Below are 17,198 nucleotides of genomic sequence, written 5' to 3'. Positions count from 1 at the left end.
GTGCCCCCTCCCAGCTTCTTGTGCACCTCCAGCCTTCTCAGTCGGTAGAGCATGGGAAACTAAAAAGTCCTTGGCTAGTGTAAGCACTACCTAGCAACAACTAAAACATCGGTGTGTTATCAACTTAGTTCTCATCCTAAATCCAAAACGCAGCAGTGTACCAGCTACTAGGAAGGAAATTAACTCTATCCCTGCCAAAACCAGGACAATATGATAACTGTGTTTAGGTTTTATGAGTAAAGGTCCTATCTCGTGTCTTTTAAAACATTCACTTAGCTTATTTGTAGTCTTTTGCTGTAAACAAGGGAACTCTAATTTTATAACCGTGCCAGTCTATTTTTAAATTTATCATGAAGCTGTGGCATCTCAGACTAATCTAAGTAATAAAGATTCCTGTTGTTTCCTTGTCTTTAAGCAAAAAAGTTTAAAACAATGCCGGTTGAAAAGTGATAATTAACCAAGAGTGTAAGTTTGTTTGTTATGCTACCTGCTGTTTAGTTTGCATACAGACACATTCAGAAAAGTTTATGGTTTCTCTGAGCACCTCTGCTTTATCTTCAGTGAGGGATCTGTTCAGCATTTCTGTGGAAAATATTTGAGTTTATTAAGTTTGTTTAAATTTAGGAGAAAAAAACCCACCAAAACCCCAAAGCCCCAGAATATTTGTGTTCCATTTATTTACTGTTTGCTGTTTCCTATTTGCTCATCTGCTATCTGTCATTGAACTGAAATAATTTCTTCTAAAGAAAATGCTCCCAAGCAGTGTTCCAGGGTAACACATCATGAGCTCTCTTTCTAATGCTGTCATGTGTTATCTTCATTAAGACTTCAGGGCTGAGAATTTTTCATTGACAGAAAGAATAATACCTGGTTCCTGCATATACTTGGTTTTAAATGCTATGAACAACTTTGTTCTGTTCATAATTGGGTACTGGAATAGCAATTTGCTTTAATTTTATTTGACTGAAAACAGATTACAATAAGTACGTCTGTGATATAGTATTGGTTGAGATTGCATTTTATGCCCTAGAGAAGGAAATAATTTATTTCTGTTACAAAAATTAATTTACAGCAATTGTAACTAAGTCTTAGTTGTTTGGTTTTTTTTTTAAGGTACTACATTTTACAGGGGAAGTTACTGGAAATTAAGACTTTTCAAAGAGTTTAATCCAGTATTTTGGAAGTAGGGTAGTCCTGGCTCTAATATGCATCTAACATACTCATGTTACAGCAAGGTCTTCTTAAATACAGTCTTTCGAAGTAGTACTGACACCTCTGAGATATTTTACCAGAAGAAAGAAGGACAAAGAGATTTCTGTACACACATAATCAGAATATGAAGATTGTGGATACTTACTGAATGAAGATCACATTAGTTTGTCTAATTTCTCATCAAATCTGTTGACAATAACTAACTTCTTTTCAGTAGTAATGTTATTTGAATAAACAGTTTCTATCCAATCAGTTGCTATGGCTGCCTGCACAAGAACTGTTTCATAGAGGTAACTTACAAGCTTTTGCAAATAGTAAAGGGCATTTATTATTCATCCTGAGTCGAACTGTAAATTGACGAACTTTTCAGATGTTAAAATTGTTAAGTGCAGCTTTTGGTGTGGTCTGTCCCCTGTTCATTTTTTTATGGAGAGTTTATATCCCTTTTTTTCACAGAAGATCTACTAGAGCAGCCATTCATCTCACATTAAAATGTTACAGCTGATGTACAAAAGAATCTTCTTCTTTTATCTTTCATCTTACCCTCTTTTAGATCTGTCAGCAACACTCCTTGGCTTTGATGTATGCAGAGTGTTTCCTGCTGACAGGTGCCAGGCAGGTAGCACGACAGTTTGACAAAATTATACTTAAATATTATACTTTATTATTGTTCTTGCTGTTTGTCGGTTTTGTTCACTTAAGGAGTCTTATTGATCAGAATCATGAACTTTCTGGGCAGGAGCATCCTGTGACTGATGTTTTTGCATTGTACTACACTATAAAGTATAGTGGGGTTTTGAGAGTGGGACCTCTGTCTGATGCTGTTACACAAGCGATTGACTTTTACAACTGAGAATAGTATTGAGTTAGCGATAACTGGTAGTATTTTTGAGACATCAATCATTTTTCTGAAGTTAGGAGCTGTTACTTAACTCTGCTTTTTAAAGCCTGGCCTGCTGAAGTCAACAGGAGTTTTGCCACTGACATAATTTTGTTTTGGATGGAAACTCTTGAGGGTGTGTGCTGTTGCCGTGCAAGCAAAAGCTGTAGCACGTGCTTCTACAGAATGACTCCAAAGTCCATCTTTATTATGTCTATGATAGAACTTCTGCTAGTATTTAATTTGTTTGTAGAACGTGACACAAGATACTACCTGTATTTCTACAATGCTAGAGTTCTAAGTTTTCTGGCATGTAACTTGGTCATTTAGATGCCATTAATTTGTGAAACAGAACACAAAGAAACAAGGAATCCCTTGTGTGTAAAAGGAAGCAAGTATATTTTTGTATTGTGCATAATAATTTTTCCTGCTCATGTTTTATTTTCAATTCAACTTAGTTCAAGTCACTGTAATTAATGGATTAATGTGGTGGGTTCCATACAGTGACGCAGAATGTCTGGACTCTGTCTCTAAACTCTGACTTTCAAGGAGCTGAGCTTCTCTGAAGGCTAGTAGTCAGCAGCACAAGAAAATGATAATGTCTGCTGAATATAACAGACCCGTTTGAATTCTTCCTCACTAACTTTTAGCTCTTTTACCTAGGAAAAAAATGTTTCGGCAGATAAAACAGACAAAAGATCTGCCTGATGTGTAGTTGTTTGGGGTTTTTGTGTATGTGCTTTTTCTTATTTATTTTCAGTCTACTACGCGCATGATAAACTGGATGATTTCATCAGTACTGTTAACAGCCATCTACAGCCTTTGTTTATGCAGATCCGGAAAGGAATGTCAGAAGGTGATGGGAAAGCACATTATGCTTTAGTAAGTATGGGATGTGCTGCCATCGCGTGGTTTGGTTTCTCATGACTAGTGCATGGATAGCAAAGGGAGCCTCCCATGTCTCTCCAACTTAACCTTTGAATAACATGCCAATGAAAAGTCTGCACACCTTCCGATTGTAAATTGGCAAAAAAATCTAGCTGTATCTGTGCATAATAAACATAAGGCTGCCCTAAGTGCCATCTTTGGATGTTAGAAAGATTGAGTTACCTAGGGTCCTTTTCCTACAGTGTATCTGTAATAGAACTGCTATTTAGAGAAAACAGAGAGAATCTAGAACTATAGGCTGCATGTGCCAGCAGGCTTCTTCCTCTTGGTGGTATCTTGTGTGGTTTATGCGGGGCTGTTCCACTGTTATGCTGGCAGCTGCTGTAGAAGCTACTTGTAGGTAGAACACGGAAGTGGGAGGATAAACTGCCAACAGCCTAGGTGCATGGAAATGGAACATGGCAAGGACTACAGCAGCGTCCTATTTATTCAGCATAAACATTGCTTAAGTGCTGAAGCGAGATTTCTTTTTCACAGGAGACTTTCTTTCTCAAGAGGAATTTTTAAGCTAGAAAACATGGAGAGCCCTCCAACTTTAGTTTTCTTTTTCTCTTACTCAAAAATCAAACTAGCATAAAAGGGTTGCTAAGGAATGGCCTGTAAAGTTTCCCTAGATGCTCTGAAATGTGCATGTCGGAGAGGGAAGGTTATATAGTAATTTCAAAAGACCATACAGGAGGTATTCTAACATTAGCTGCTGCTTTTAACCTTTCTGGGTCATTAAGTTGAGCTAGTAATAAATAGCAGTAGCACGTGCAATAAGAATATGAAATATCAGTAACTGTTTTTCAAGTGAAACAAAAATGTGTATTATAACATAGTTACTGCTACTGTCCAGCACAGTATCTGGGTGTAATATCTTTAATATTCTATATTAGTTCTATAGGGGGGAGGTGGGATTGTTTAAGAACTTGGACTGGACAGAGGCAGCTGTGGAGAACATGTGGCTGGAAGATCAGGGGTTGTAAAGAAAGGACTTGAGTACCATTGAGTGCCATCTTTAAGGAACAGCCTCTTTCATGACACTTAAAGAAATGACATTTCTGTTAATTGTGAGATGATGTATTCTTTACCCCCCGAGGATCTTTTACAATTTATGGTGTAGAAATACAAAGGCAATTTGATTTCAGTTTAAATATTTTTTTTTGGTAGGTGAATTTGGCAGAAACTGAGATAACTAAAATGGCATCTGACTATACAGAAAATGAATTAGAATTGTTCAGAAAAACAGTAAGTATGTCAGTTATTAGTTAGTAAATCACATTATTTGTGAAGGTACCATCTTAAAATGAATGGAAATGGAAATGAATGGAGATGTGGTTCAGGAACTAGTTGCCATCTTACCTAAGTTTATCCCAAATCAAATGGGAGGGTGGGGATGGGAGTATATGCAAGTAATGATTCTCTGTTGAAAGTCAGTTACCGGTATACTGAAATCCAAAATAGGGGAGTGCTCCTTGGAGTTAGTGACTTGACATATCTGCTTTTAGTTAAACAATCAACTTTCTTCAGATTTTCAGCTGCGATTGCTGAATTTTTCACTGGCTTCAGTAATCTAGTAATATACAGTAGATTTTAATGCTAATAACATACAAGTTGGATTTGCTGATTTGAACAGAAACATTTGTCTATTGTTACTGCTTAGCCAATTAATTCTGTGTTTAACAAACTACTCAGAATGCTGCTTTTTAAACAAGAAAACATACACTTGAGAATTTTTTAAAGTTTTAAATAGGACTATTGGGCTGAGATTCCAGGACATTTGATGTCTAATTTCTTATCAACAACCACTAATGTGAGTTGTGATCATAGCTATGTATCTTGCATGTTTTAGTGAATTGTTCTCATAGTGTCTTGCACTTTGAGGACTTAATTTCTCCAGCCACTACACTTCCCCCCCCCCCCTCCTGAAATTTTCTGTATAAACTGGAAAGAGAGGTGTATTGACTATTCTGTGACAGCTGCAAAAGTCTAATCTACATGGATAGTACCCAGAGATATCCCTGCCCTCTCCTATTATTGGTGAAGTACCTATACAGCCATGTCGACGCTGCAGAGATGGCACTGTTGTGGCACGTATTACTACTGGCATAAAAACTCTGCATGCTGCTCTGTGATAATGAGCGGCAGGAATGTTTCCAATGAGAATTTCTTTGAAGATTAGTAATACTGCTACAACCTTCAAGTGCCAGGTAGGTTCAGCAGTACTAACAGCTCCAGAGTGGACAAACTTACTTTTAGTAGTGACAGATTTTTCCTCAGAAGAACCTTGACAAAGAGCAGATAAAAAGAAACAGAACTGTCACCCCTGAGCATGCTCAAGGGTCCCTGAATGCAGCTTCATTTAGGCAGCACTGTACAGTTCTATTTGTGGAAATGTTTTCTTGGCAAAGATTAAAACTGTCAAGGTAACAATGATTGTTTCAGCTTTTGGCCTTTGTTTTACAGTTCTGGTTCAAGCCATATACTGTAGTATCTCTCATATGTATGGATCCTAAAAAAGCTGCACATTACTATACGGCATGTCTATCTAATTGCATGGGTTTTTTAATAGTTGAAAATGTTTCTTTCTGTAGATGGACCTAATCATTTTATCAGAAAATGGCTTTGCCTCTTCTACAGATATTTTAAACTTGGCTGACCAACTTAAGACAAAGAAAATGAAGAAAAAAGAAGCGGAACAAGTGCTGAAAGTTTTTGTGGAAGATAAGTGGCTCTCTGAGGTAACTGCTCTATCTTTTCAAGTGTTCGTATTCTAATAGGTCCAGCTATTATTTTCTTACAGATGTGATGGCTGAAACTGGAGCTGTTCTTTGATGAATGATGGCAAAAATGGTTTTGTGGGGCCTGTGCTTATTGCTGCTCCAGTGGTTTTTGCAGAAAAGGTAGTACATTTACAAGGAAAAAGTCCTTGGGTAGGTCTATACAGGATAACGTGGTTTCAGTTTCTTGTACCTGAGTTAGGTGGGTATGTGTGTACAGCTCTGCATTGCGACATACAGACATCCTTTGTACACAACAGCATGGCATACTTAAACTTGGAACAAGAGCTGGGGAAAACTTTCCAGGGTGATCAGTGCTGTTACTTACATTTAGAATATCCTGAAAAGCAATGAAGCCAAACATGTTGAAAACTCCTGTACCAGAAACGCATGGGCTACTGTGCACGTTTTTAAATCTCCTTTACTTCATGAGGGAGAAATTGAGATTAACTTACCACGTGGACACTGCAGTTGCTTGCCAAGACAAGTGAGACCTCAATCCCTTTTCTCCTGGATTCTTTGCATCATAGATCTCCAACCTGTTGCCACACATTTTCTTATGTTAGAGTGATTTAGCAGAGATTTTCAAAGATACCTCAAGCAGTAAATGCCTAGATTTTGCTGAAAGTCAGAATTTCTGCTAATGTGCAAATGGAGGGTCCCAAAACTGTATGTCTTTGTTAAGGAGAGCATGCTTACTCATCTGTACCTTCCATGGACTAGATCTCTGCTAAAGGTGTGAGATCTTTATTCTGATCCTCTAAACAAATTTATTCTGCTACTACTTCAAGAGTATTTCGGCTTTGCATTATGTCGGTGTCAGCATGTTAGTTTCATGATGGCAGAAAAAAGTGGATGTCAAATACTTGCTAGCAGGTGGTTAGAAAAGTCAAAAAAATTAAAAGGCATTAAAAGAAATTCCTTTTCTTGTTTCCTTAGAGAAATGGAGAATATACTCTGCATACTCGCTGCATAATTGAGATGGAACAATACATTCTCAGCAACTACCAAGATGTGGCAAGGAAGTGTAACATCTGTCACAGCCTTGCCATCCAGGTAACATTTGTTTTATTACCTCAGCAGGCATCTGCTGATGTATGTGGTCATAGCTGAAGTTTGCAATACTTTCCTTTGAGTATTGGGCAGCCCGGAAAATATTCTGGTCTTGTAATCTGGTAATGCTGCTCATGTATATGAAGAAAATCCTTTCCCCCCCCCCCCCCCCGGGTTACTTTTTTTTTTTTTCTTTTTTTTTCTCTATTTCAAGTCTGCAGAGATGGGGCCTCTGGGAACTACAACATTATTTTGCCAAATTATATAAAAAAAACCCTTCCCCCCCCCCCCCAGTGTAGTTATTTTATCTTCTGTCTTTGGAAAAAAACTTGTCTTGGAGCAGTATCTTCACGTATAAACTTGGAGAAAGAGAACTCACCCAATGAGGAACATTATTGTGCTGTCTTGCTTTCCAAAGCCAGCAGGCTAGAGATGAACCCCTTATCCTTAAATAGGCATAACAGTTAAGTGTTGGCTATCTTATCTTTGGACCTTACAAATAGCAGTCTTCATGTGACACGTTCATCTTTGGTCCTGGGATTTTGGTTCAGGAACTGCTTGTGTCTTGGACTTCAGAATGAACACATACGCTTATATATAGCATGCTAAAGCACTGTATTTTGATAGCTGGTAAGTTACCAGTTTAGTCTTGCATAAGTAGTTACAGCCTGAACTCCTATTCCAAAACTACTGCAGTCCCTTGCTCCTTGACCCTGCATCTTCTCATCTTCCCAACTAACATGCCTCCATGTTACTGTTTCCATCCCAGTTGGTCTCCTTTATTGCACCCAAATAGCTCAGTGTTGTTTGTCATTCAAGCTAAATTTTATCCATATAGAGAAATGGTATTTCCTAGTTTCCAGGAAAATACCTCCTTTTATCATTTACCAGCTTTGACTTTTGAGTATCCACCAACTGTACTATGTGAACCATTCTTTGGAATAAAGCATTGCATATCTGCCGCCCTTTGTAACAACTTTCTGTTAAACTGAAGGACAGGTTAGAAAGATTTTATCAACACTTCTGATTTCAGAGCCAAGTATGTGAATCCTGTGGAACTGGAATGCATTTACCTTGTGTCAGAAAGTACTTTAGAGCTCAGACTGAACCACGCTGTCCGCAGTGTAATGATTTCTGGTCTTGTGACATTCCAGGTACCAAGCAACCTATTTTAAAAAAAAATTTAGCGTAATAATACTAGAGAATGGACTGTGATATTCAGTGGCACTGCCTGTATTATTTATAACTGTAGTTGAGTATCAGTTATTTCTGACTTCAGTTGTATGTTTCAGACTGTAAACTATACATGGGCAACACTGAGCCCTGAAAGTGCAAGGATTATGCCTTATGGTTACTAGCAGATCCTCTGCATAGTGTTTCTAACAACAATAAAACGTGTGTGTGGGGGGAGTAGGGAACAGACACAACGCATGACACTAAAACTTCTGTAAACACTGAGCTTCTAAGAAGAGCACAATCTCTTCAGAATTCCTCTATTTAGCCAGGGAAATTGGACATTCTGAACAAGAACATAGGAATATATAAAGCATTTTAAAAATCTGGAGGTTATACAGTATCATCCTTTTTTTGTGTCACTAACCTTTCTTTTGTTTTCTTTACAGGTATGAGTCGGATAGACTCCCAGTCACCATCAAAAACAGGGAGAGCAGAGAAGAGCTTCATTCTTGGCACTAGATGATGCTAGTGAAACTTGCTTTCAGTGAAATCTTTTTTCCCCACTCTTGCAGAATAGCCAGACTATATTGTATTCGTTACTAACAGTGCATTGTTCAGTGTACTTATTTTTTTCCTGAAGTTTTAAGAATCTTGCAATAAAGCTATCATTGACCTTCCTGTTCTCCTTTTTCACAATTATGCCTGTTGTCCCTTCTTTAGACACAGAAGAGTTTATCAAACATAAGGCCAGGTCACGAGCAGCTATGCTCAGTAAGAGAGGGAATATTCCCACAGCCAAAACAATTGGGAAGGAGTAGGACAAGACTTTTGGGGCAATGCCAGCTTATGTCTGCAAAGTGTTGAAAAAATTATCATCTTAAGATTCTTTTAGTTTTTAGTATTAGCACTTCACTCTCCAGTTTTATGTAAGGATGCTTTTTCCTTTAAGAGTTACTTGAAAAAAAGACAAGGACTAGATATTGCCAGGTACCAGAATGGAATAGCAGCATATCTTTCCTTGGTAGAAATGTGTGACACTGCAGAAGGCAGAGTGGCAGCAGTTCAGCTGATGGTTAATCAAAGTATGATTAAACTTCAGTTTATTTAACTGCAATTGAACTATGGATTAACTACAATTAATTATGTTCCTAGGCCTTAACACTAGTAACTTTTTCCGTATAGGAGACTGGTATCTTGCTTCGTGTTAGCTTTTTTTCTTTTAACGTACTGAACCTTTGGGTAGCACCATCCCTCATTGTTTATGTAACTCCAGTTTTTACTGTTATTAAATCCAAGTAGAAGATAACACTAACCTGGTGTTCCAAATACAGTTTGAAGCAGAATCCTGGTAGTGCCCATATATAGAGCTGTTTCAGATGTACACACACATACAAGATGATGATCTAACAGATGCTCTTTGAGTTCATATTAGAAACATCCACACAAAGAAAGTGGCTGTAGCATCTTCTTTCCATTTGCCTATCCAGATTCTTTCACCATGCTGAAGCAAGAGTTTGTTGGTTTTGGTTTTTTTTAATTCACCTCTAACCTCTGGATAGGAAAGAACATTCTCATGCTTAAAAAGAATTCTCTTGTGAGAAGATGCCAGATGCTACTTTTCCTGATTTTTAATTCCTGTTACAGTGCTAACAGACTTTATGCCTGCTTCAGAGCTATGACCACCAGAAACTGACAGAGAAGCTGGTATCAAGCGATCGTACATAGTGCCAATATTTAACTGGAATAAAGAGAACCTGTCCAGGCATCAGAATACAGGACTGAAATGCAGCCTTTCTGAAATTGGGAAATTTAACTAAGTCAGGATCTTCCACATCAACCTATAAAAAACCAAAACAATCATCAGTACAATGTCTTTACTCAAATATGATTTGATAAAGTAACATTACTGATACTAAAATTTCAGGCAACTATTTACCTGACTAGTGTTGTGAAGAATTTGGCTTTCGTGAGGGTACAGGTTTTCTGAATCTTGTGGTGAATATAGACGGATATACTTTCTTCCAAATACCTGTATATATTACAATAAATGTTTTCCATCTGTCATTAACCTGCTCATTATTGGAAACTGTGGGCCATAGCTGGCATTTAACAGTAAAATATACCGATTACAAGAAACATCATTATCTTTGTTAGTAACAAACACACACTGCTATGATAAAAAGTTAAAACAAATCAGACTGTCGGAATTCAAGTACCTGTTCCATTGGAGCAGATAAGAATTTGAAATACCAGGAAATGCCTTTAACCAAATTACTTTAAATTCAAAGTTTAAGGCACCCAATTTATACAATGTTATTTGGGCTCTATGTAGCTAGACAGTAATTAGAAGAACCGAGAATAAGGAGGTTGAGACTTCAGTGCAGTTCACGTCAGCAGGCAGCGGTATCCACACGGAGTGACTGCGAAGCTTCCATATACTCCTTTAGCTCTTCTTTCTGTGTCATCATTAAATGAGTTCTTTCATTGGAGAGCTTAATTGAAAGACTAGAATTCATAAGGCAAATGGACTGACTGATGTGAACACTACACTGAATTGCAAGTTGTCAGTGCCTAGAATGAAGTGGCAGGATAAACAAGTCAAAGCCGATTCCTGCACTGATAGCAGTGGAATGCCCACAGAAGGCATAGCGTGAATTTTCATGCTGCTTGTGCCAGGATTCAAGATTTCTTCAAGGGCCAGGCATGATCATATTTGTTTGGAACTATCACATTAAAGGGTTAAGTCAGTACTCTGACTAACCACAGCACCGTGGCCTGGCATTATGCTACCAAACTGTTCCTAACCAAGCTGCTTTTCCTCTATCTTAACATCTCTTCCCATATAGTAGAACAAGATTTCCTGAAATCTTATCAACACCCAAGTTGTAATGCTAGATGTTTAGAGTTTGTTGCTTCAAGGACAGCACGTAAACACATTCTAAAGGCTGGGCGAGTATCAATGTATTCCTGCCCTGTCCTACTCTCCACTATCCCTGGTTAAACTACTAGAGCATTGATCCAAACAACTATGTCCATGTGTTTTTCAGACACCTTCCATACCCCAAAGGGATTATGGATATTAATTAGCTCTCTAAAGAACCAAGTGATATTTTTGGTGATGTATGGAAGTAAAGAAAATGGTGGTTATTGCTCCAACAGCACATTTTTGGAATCCTTGAATTTTTTCAGGGGATGGGTGTTACCTGGACTGCCATGAGCTATTAATGGCTCCTTCCTTCACTTGCCTCGCTGGGTTAAGGCCTTGTATATTGCAAGGTTGAGTGCCCAAGTTAATGGGCAAAAGCCTGCATCTCCAGATACTGCTTTCCCCATTAAGGGAAATACTATGATCTCTGCAGCAGCTACCACCCAGCCAGTAGGGATCATTCCACTTTGTTACTTGTACTTGTGCCTTCCTGTACTCCACAGCCACAGTTTAAATGGCATCAAGAGGCAGGGCAGTTTTAATTGAAAACTGAAAACTGCCAGATCACCTGCTGTTTAATTACAAAGACTCTTTTACAGCACTGGCAGATAAACTCCCATTCTTCAGGCAGAAGAATACAACTTCTGAAGTTTGTACAGGAAGTATCTTTTCCCAGTCCAACAACTACTGTAACGGACTTCCACCCAAAAAAATTCCCCTCAAGCTTCACATAGTGTGTATAGCAGGATACTTTGCTTTCAAAATGCAGTTGTGTGTGTGTGAGGCGGGTTAGCGGGGAAGAGAAATACCATACATACGTAATTGCGCAGCAGTTGTAAAAACCCACTTTAGGAAGGTCTGAATTAAGCCTCAGTTCCAAATGAAAACACAGGTTAGCAAGATGCAACTGTTTGGGACAGAAGAACTAAGGCTCAACCCATAAATAAGCACAAGTAGAAAGTATTCAATGTCATGATCCTGCTGGAAAATGTTTGAAAGTGTAAGCCTTTTTTTTTTTTTTTTTAAAGAGTCTGATGGGATGGAAGAAGAAACGGCAATCTCCTTTCAGTAAGCAAAAAACCCCTCAGTGTTTGAAGATGTACAGTTGTCAAGTGCTTGGACCAGGAATACATCTTTGGACTTGTACAGTGCTTACCACAAAGGGCCCCAGTATTTTACTGTGTCACTCTGCACTAAAAGTCATCATCAAGAAGCCTACCAACAGTAAATCACTTAGCAGCAATGAGGTCACAAGTGCAAATATTACTTCATCTGACTCTCAATGCATGCACAAATAGATATAACCTGAAGTGGATTAAAATATGCAAGTCCACCCCAAAATCTTGCTGTTCCACAATAGGAAGTTACTTGGTACACGCTGGTAGGATCCAGGTTCTTCCCAACTCTGTTACAAATTCCTTGTGTGACCTTGGAAAAGCTACTTCTTGTGATTTCCATTTATCATCTGTAAAATGAGGGTAAGCAATGGCCTATCTCAATGAGGAGTACTTATGGCCTACAAGATTACATTGAGTATTAAGTTGCAGTAGTGACAAATGCAATAGCATAGCAAAATAGTATCTGCATATTCTCTATCCTTCAATTGTTCATCAAGTTGTCTGCTACCCTTGTCTCTAACACTCACATATCATAAGCATTTTTTCTAGCTATAGCATTAATGACGTGTAGAGTAAGTAGAGTACAGACCTGGGCTAAAAAATTTTGCTGGGGATCCTGATGAAGAGGTGAGATAGTGCCTTCCGGACCAAACCAAGCGTTAATGGTGATGTCGTCTTCTTCCCCTTCCCCCAGGCAGCAGTAGTCAGGGATACTGATATCCTCTTTCAATTCTGGGATCTACTCCCATAAAGAAATAAACATTAAAAAGGGTATGTGCTGACTTGCCAAAGGTATGTAATTCATAGAACAGAGGAACAAGGCTTGACACAAAGAAAACAAATGACCTGCTTGTCCAGCAAAGGCAGGAGAGAAGTAGCTGAACTGCTAGGAATCTGCAGGAAATCATAGAATCATTAAGGTTGGAAAAGACCTCTAAGATCATCGAGTCCAACCGTCAACCCAACACCACCATCCCCACTCAACCATGTCCCTAAGCGCCTCGTCTACACGTCTTTTAAATACCTCCAGGGATGGGGACTCAACCACTTCCCTGGGCAGCCTGTTCCAATGTTTAACCACTCTTTCAGTAAAGACATTTTTCCTCATGTCCAATCTAACCCTCCCCTGGCGCAACTTGAGGCCATTTCCTCTCGTCCTATCGCTTGTTACTTGGGAAAAGAGACTGACACCCACAATGTCCTCACACTTTCTGGCTTAGCAAGCAGATTCTGTTGGAAGGAGAGGTGGGAGAAGAAAGGGGTTTCTCATTCTTCAGAGACCCTTTGCTTTAGCAGAAACCAGAGAAACCCACAAGAATAAGTAGGTTTGCTGTTCATGGAAAAGGAGCACCTGATCATTTATACACTAAGCTTGCTTTTCCGTGAGATTCCTTTTTACGTCTCCCAGCAACCTAATCTCTGGTTAACTGGAATGACATTTCAGAATATGCTGAATGTATCACCACTGAAGACTGTTTCCTGTCCAAATCTTTTCCCTGACTTACTTATTCTTTGGGGAAATGCTGCTTTCCAGGTGATATCCCTGTAAGTATATGCTACATTGTACCGAAACAGCACTAAGATTGAATGTCTTCACCCCTGAAAGGGTTTTGTTTCCACGCCTTTCAGCCAAATGGAACAAACCCCTCCCTCTGTTCCTGTTTCTGTGCGAACAGAAACTTAAGAAATACTGTGAATTCTCTGTATGCCCTTCCATCTAGTAGAGCTGACATCCTCAGAGATGACTTGTGCTACAAAGGGAACACTTGACTGCAGAAAGATAAAAACATTCACTCAGTTTTACCTGATCAAAAAGCTGGTGCTGGGCAAGGTATCCCACACCGTTCTGAAATTACAGCAGAGAAAGAAAAAAATGCATAGTGACATATAGGGTAAGACTTCTCGGTCAGTTAATTTACTTATAGGTGAGTAGAATTTACTTATAGGTAACATCCATTTCCAATGTCTTATTTCAGAGTATTAGAATTGTTTCAACAGTTGACTAGTATAAGGCGTCTTCTGAAATAGTAACTTACAGATACACTGAAATTGTAAGAGTGTAGATATATCCCCACAATCAACAAATTATCTAGCTCAAGTTACTGGAAGAAGCCTAGCTATAATCCTATGGAGTCTCGACAGCTCTGTTGTCAATCCTGTGACAACGCTCTGCATCTTTACAGCTAGACCCTGCTAGTACACAGACTAGTTCACCTTCACTCCCTGTAAGTATACTCTCTATATTCTATTCCAAGCTGCACCACAGACCAATTTGCAATGGCACATGGTCCTTCCTGCCAGAAGACTAGGAAACAGAAATGAGGGCAGGGCTTCAGATCCTCAGCTGTGAAAGTAGAAGGACATTCAATTGCTAATCAACTTTTTATTTTTTTACCTGGTGGCATGTGAATTTGGATCTTGAACCTAGATCTCACTAAACAGTTTAATAACCAAGAGGAACAAAACTGTTGGCTGAGGATCCCTTATCCTTAGACCCCACCATTCAGGCTTTTGCCACAGAAGGTATCTATCTATTCATCAAATTCCATCTGCTGTACATTTGATTATATATAAAAATCAAACCTAGCTATTGTTGCAATAACTATTTGTAGCTTCAGATCTTGAAAATATGTCAAACCTTTCAATTCAGAGTTGTGCTGAATTATAGCATACCCCTTCCCTTGACATAACCTCTAAGCATGTTTGTTCTAAGCAGAAATTCTGTACCAGTAACAGACTGCTGTATTTGGAGATGAAACAAAATGAGAGTAACAGACCTCATTCACAATATACTGGTTGATGAAGTCACTGACAGTCATGAGCTTCTGAGACCATTCATCATCTGTGTATCGGGTACCCAATTCCACGGGGACTGTGCGGCACCCTGAGACTTGACAAAAATAGTCCACGCTGAAATAAAGAAAGTTCCATTACCCTTTTATACTGCTCTTCTTACTAATTTTGAATGTCAGGCAATCAATCAAAATCCATCTTTTAGAGTAATAAAACTCTACTACCATGCGTTTCTTCTCTCTACAACCGACCAACCAGAGACAAAAGGCAGCAGAAAAGGATGCAAGCAGCAAGGAAACAAGCAGTCAAGTTTGTGTGTACATTATGCCACAATTGTCTGTTTTGTTTTAAAACCTTGTTTACCTCAGTTAACTATTGTTTCCTTACGAGCTAAGGAAATTCAAGCTGTTAGTCTCTCTTGATTAGGGATGGCTAATCTTTTTGCTGCCTGCTGCCACGTTTGCTAAATAAAATGATGTATCTTTTTATCATTAATGTAGATCAACTCTCTGCCAGTGCCAAATTCTGTATGCAGGTGCCAATAATATCCATCCTGGCTAAAGTCAGAGGAATTACTTTGACGGGTGGTATACATCTCTCCACTGACAATGATCCTAACTAAATGGAGTTCATCTTTTAAGTGTCTGAAGTTAAGCAGTGGAGTACCTTCCCTCAAAAAAGAATAAAACCCCTACGAAATAACAGGTGTGTTCAGTTAATGTAAATTTTACCTTTGGCTGTGGAATGAAAGGAATTGCTCAAACTAAGCGTGTTTTTTCCCCTTTTCTAAGGAATCATGAGCTTTATCTCACAAATATTTGATTCTCAGTAATGGAAATGTTGGCTCCATTGCTTACATTACACAAGCAGCACAATGTTATTACTCACTCCTGAATGGCAATGCCTGAAACTCAACACTCAAACACCACACTGAATAAACATCAATGCTTGTACTTGTGAATGAAAGAGGCAATCATGCTTACTCACACATCTCTGAAATTCACTTTCCATTGCACTAATTATCAGCAAGTTCTGAGACGTAAAAAATCACTGAACTGTGTCTAACACAGACCCACTTAAGATGTGAGCAGCTCACTAGAACAGTTAGCAATGCACGCTCCTTGCTGGTTTCCAGCTCAGCAACACACAGCATCAGCAATTTGCCAGAGCGCTCCCCCGCACAGCCCCAGGAGGCAGGGCTGAGGGCTGCCTTCCAGCGCCGTCCCGGCCAGGACTGGGTTTCCCTGGCGCACCGGAGCACTTACTGTGCAATGCTCTGGATGGTTTGATGCGCTTCCCTCATCTATGGAGCAACTTTTACAGAGCAAAGACAACATCGCAGCAGGAAGGTGCTGCCAACAGAAGTCACTCCCAATGGCACCTGCCTTTTGTGAAGTCTCTACTGCTCTACTGAGCATTGAGATACCTTGATACCGAGTACAAAGGAATACTGAAGAGACATACGGTTCTCTTCACTGGACATAATGTAGCCAAGCTTGACATACTCTGTGAATAGATAAGCTAAACATTCAGTAGGGGTATACTCTGTGCAGTAGGGGTATACTCTGTGAATAGATAAGCTAAACATTCAGTAGGGGTATACTCTGTGCAGTAGGGGTATACTCTGTGAATAGATAAGCTAAACATTCAGTAGGGGTATACTCTGTGCAGTAGGGGTATTTGAAGCTCTGTGTACAGGGGTGGAATGGATAAGGAAGTTATGCTGAAATCAGCTACTGCAACTAGGTGAAAAGACTGAGTTCAATTAGCGGACACAGCGAGGAAGACTATCGACGACCACCAGAGGACCCTGAAAGACCACCAATGGACATAAGAGCGCATGCATTAAAGACTTTTACATACGTTAATGAAATAACATGAATATGTTAATAATTTCTTGGAAATCTAATGAATATGTATATTCTGATTGTACTTAACTCCTATGGTTAAGCAGCTCGGCGCGCACATTAGGTGGAGCGATCCCCTGAGTGCCCGGTGCCGCAGTAAAGAATGCCTGCTTTCTAAAACTCCAAATTGAGTCTTAGAGAGTTTTTCATCTGCCGACTTACGGTAACAACCTGACACAGAAAACAATCCTCACCCTTACTAGGACAGGGAAGAAACTCTTTATTTCTCACCTCCACTTCTTCATACATGGCCAGTGGTCAATAATCCCCTCTAAGACCACAGGCTTCTGTGGAATTAGATAGTTGTCTCTGAAATGCTCCAGCGAAGGGCAGTGAAGGTGTGGAAGCGCATCTTCTGGCTGCACAACAGGGACTGGAGGGGGGCCAATCCGGACCCTCTGGAACAGAGACGTCCTCCTTCGA

General features: G+C 39.3%; 2 protein-coding genes across 3 annotated transcripts in view; one reads left to right on the top strand and one right to left on the bottom strand.

The window, feature by feature from the left end:
• Positions 1 to 8,711, top strand: part of NSMCE1 (NSE1 homolog, SMC5-SMC6 complex component) — a 16,536-nt gene extending 7,825 nt beyond the window's left edge. The window contains exons 2-7 of one of the 2 annotated variants that reach the window (XM_019473985.1): positions 2,853 to 2,974; positions 4,193 to 4,270; positions 5,617 to 5,763; positions 6,742 to 6,858; positions 7,889 to 8,009; positions 8,478 to 8,711. In XM_019473985.1, the coding sequence (XP_019329530.1) occupies positions 2,853 to 2,974; positions 4,193 to 4,270; positions 5,617 to 5,763; positions 6,742 to 6,858; positions 7,889 to 8,009; positions 8,478 to 8,554 (662 nt within the window). In that variant the 3' untranslated portion in view covers positions 8,555 to 8,711. The remainder of the gene's footprint in view (positions 1 to 2,852; positions 2,975 to 4,192; positions 4,271 to 5,616; positions 5,764 to 6,741; positions 6,859 to 7,888; positions 8,010 to 8,477) is intronic. The other variant, XM_009286509.2, reaches the window with a different exon arrangement.
• A 923-nt stretch (positions 8,712 to 9,634) lies between these two features.
• Positions 9,635 to 17,198, bottom strand: part of KDM8 (lysine demethylase 8) — a 9,188-nt gene continuing 1,624 nt past the window's right edge. The window contains exons 2-7 of the mRNA XM_009286636.1: positions 17,007 to 17,192; positions 14,853 to 14,985; positions 13,880 to 13,921; positions 12,665 to 12,814; positions 9,968 to 10,060; positions 9,635 to 9,869 (exon numbers count right to left, since the gene is read on the bottom strand). Coding sequence (XP_009284911.1) covers positions 9,705 to 9,869; positions 9,968 to 10,060; positions 12,665 to 12,814; positions 13,880 to 13,921; positions 14,853 to 14,985; positions 17,007 to 17,192 — 769 coding nt within the window. The 3' untranslated portion in view covers positions 9,635 to 9,704. The remainder of the gene's footprint in view (positions 9,870 to 9,967; positions 10,061 to 12,664; positions 12,815 to 13,879; positions 13,922 to 14,852; positions 14,986 to 17,006; positions 17,193 to 17,198) is intronic.

This window comes from Aptenodytes forsteri, unplaced genomic scaffold, assembly GCF_000699145.1.
Source record: "Aptenodytes forsteri isolate BGI_AS27 unplaced genomic scaffold, ASM69914v1 Scaffold55, whole genome shotgun sequence".
In the NCBI taxonomy this organism is placed as follows: Eukaryota; Metazoa; Chordata; class Aves; order Sphenisciformes; family Spheniscidae; genus Aptenodytes; species Aptenodytes forsteri.
This window is presented reverse-complemented; position numbering and strand designations above follow the sequence as displayed.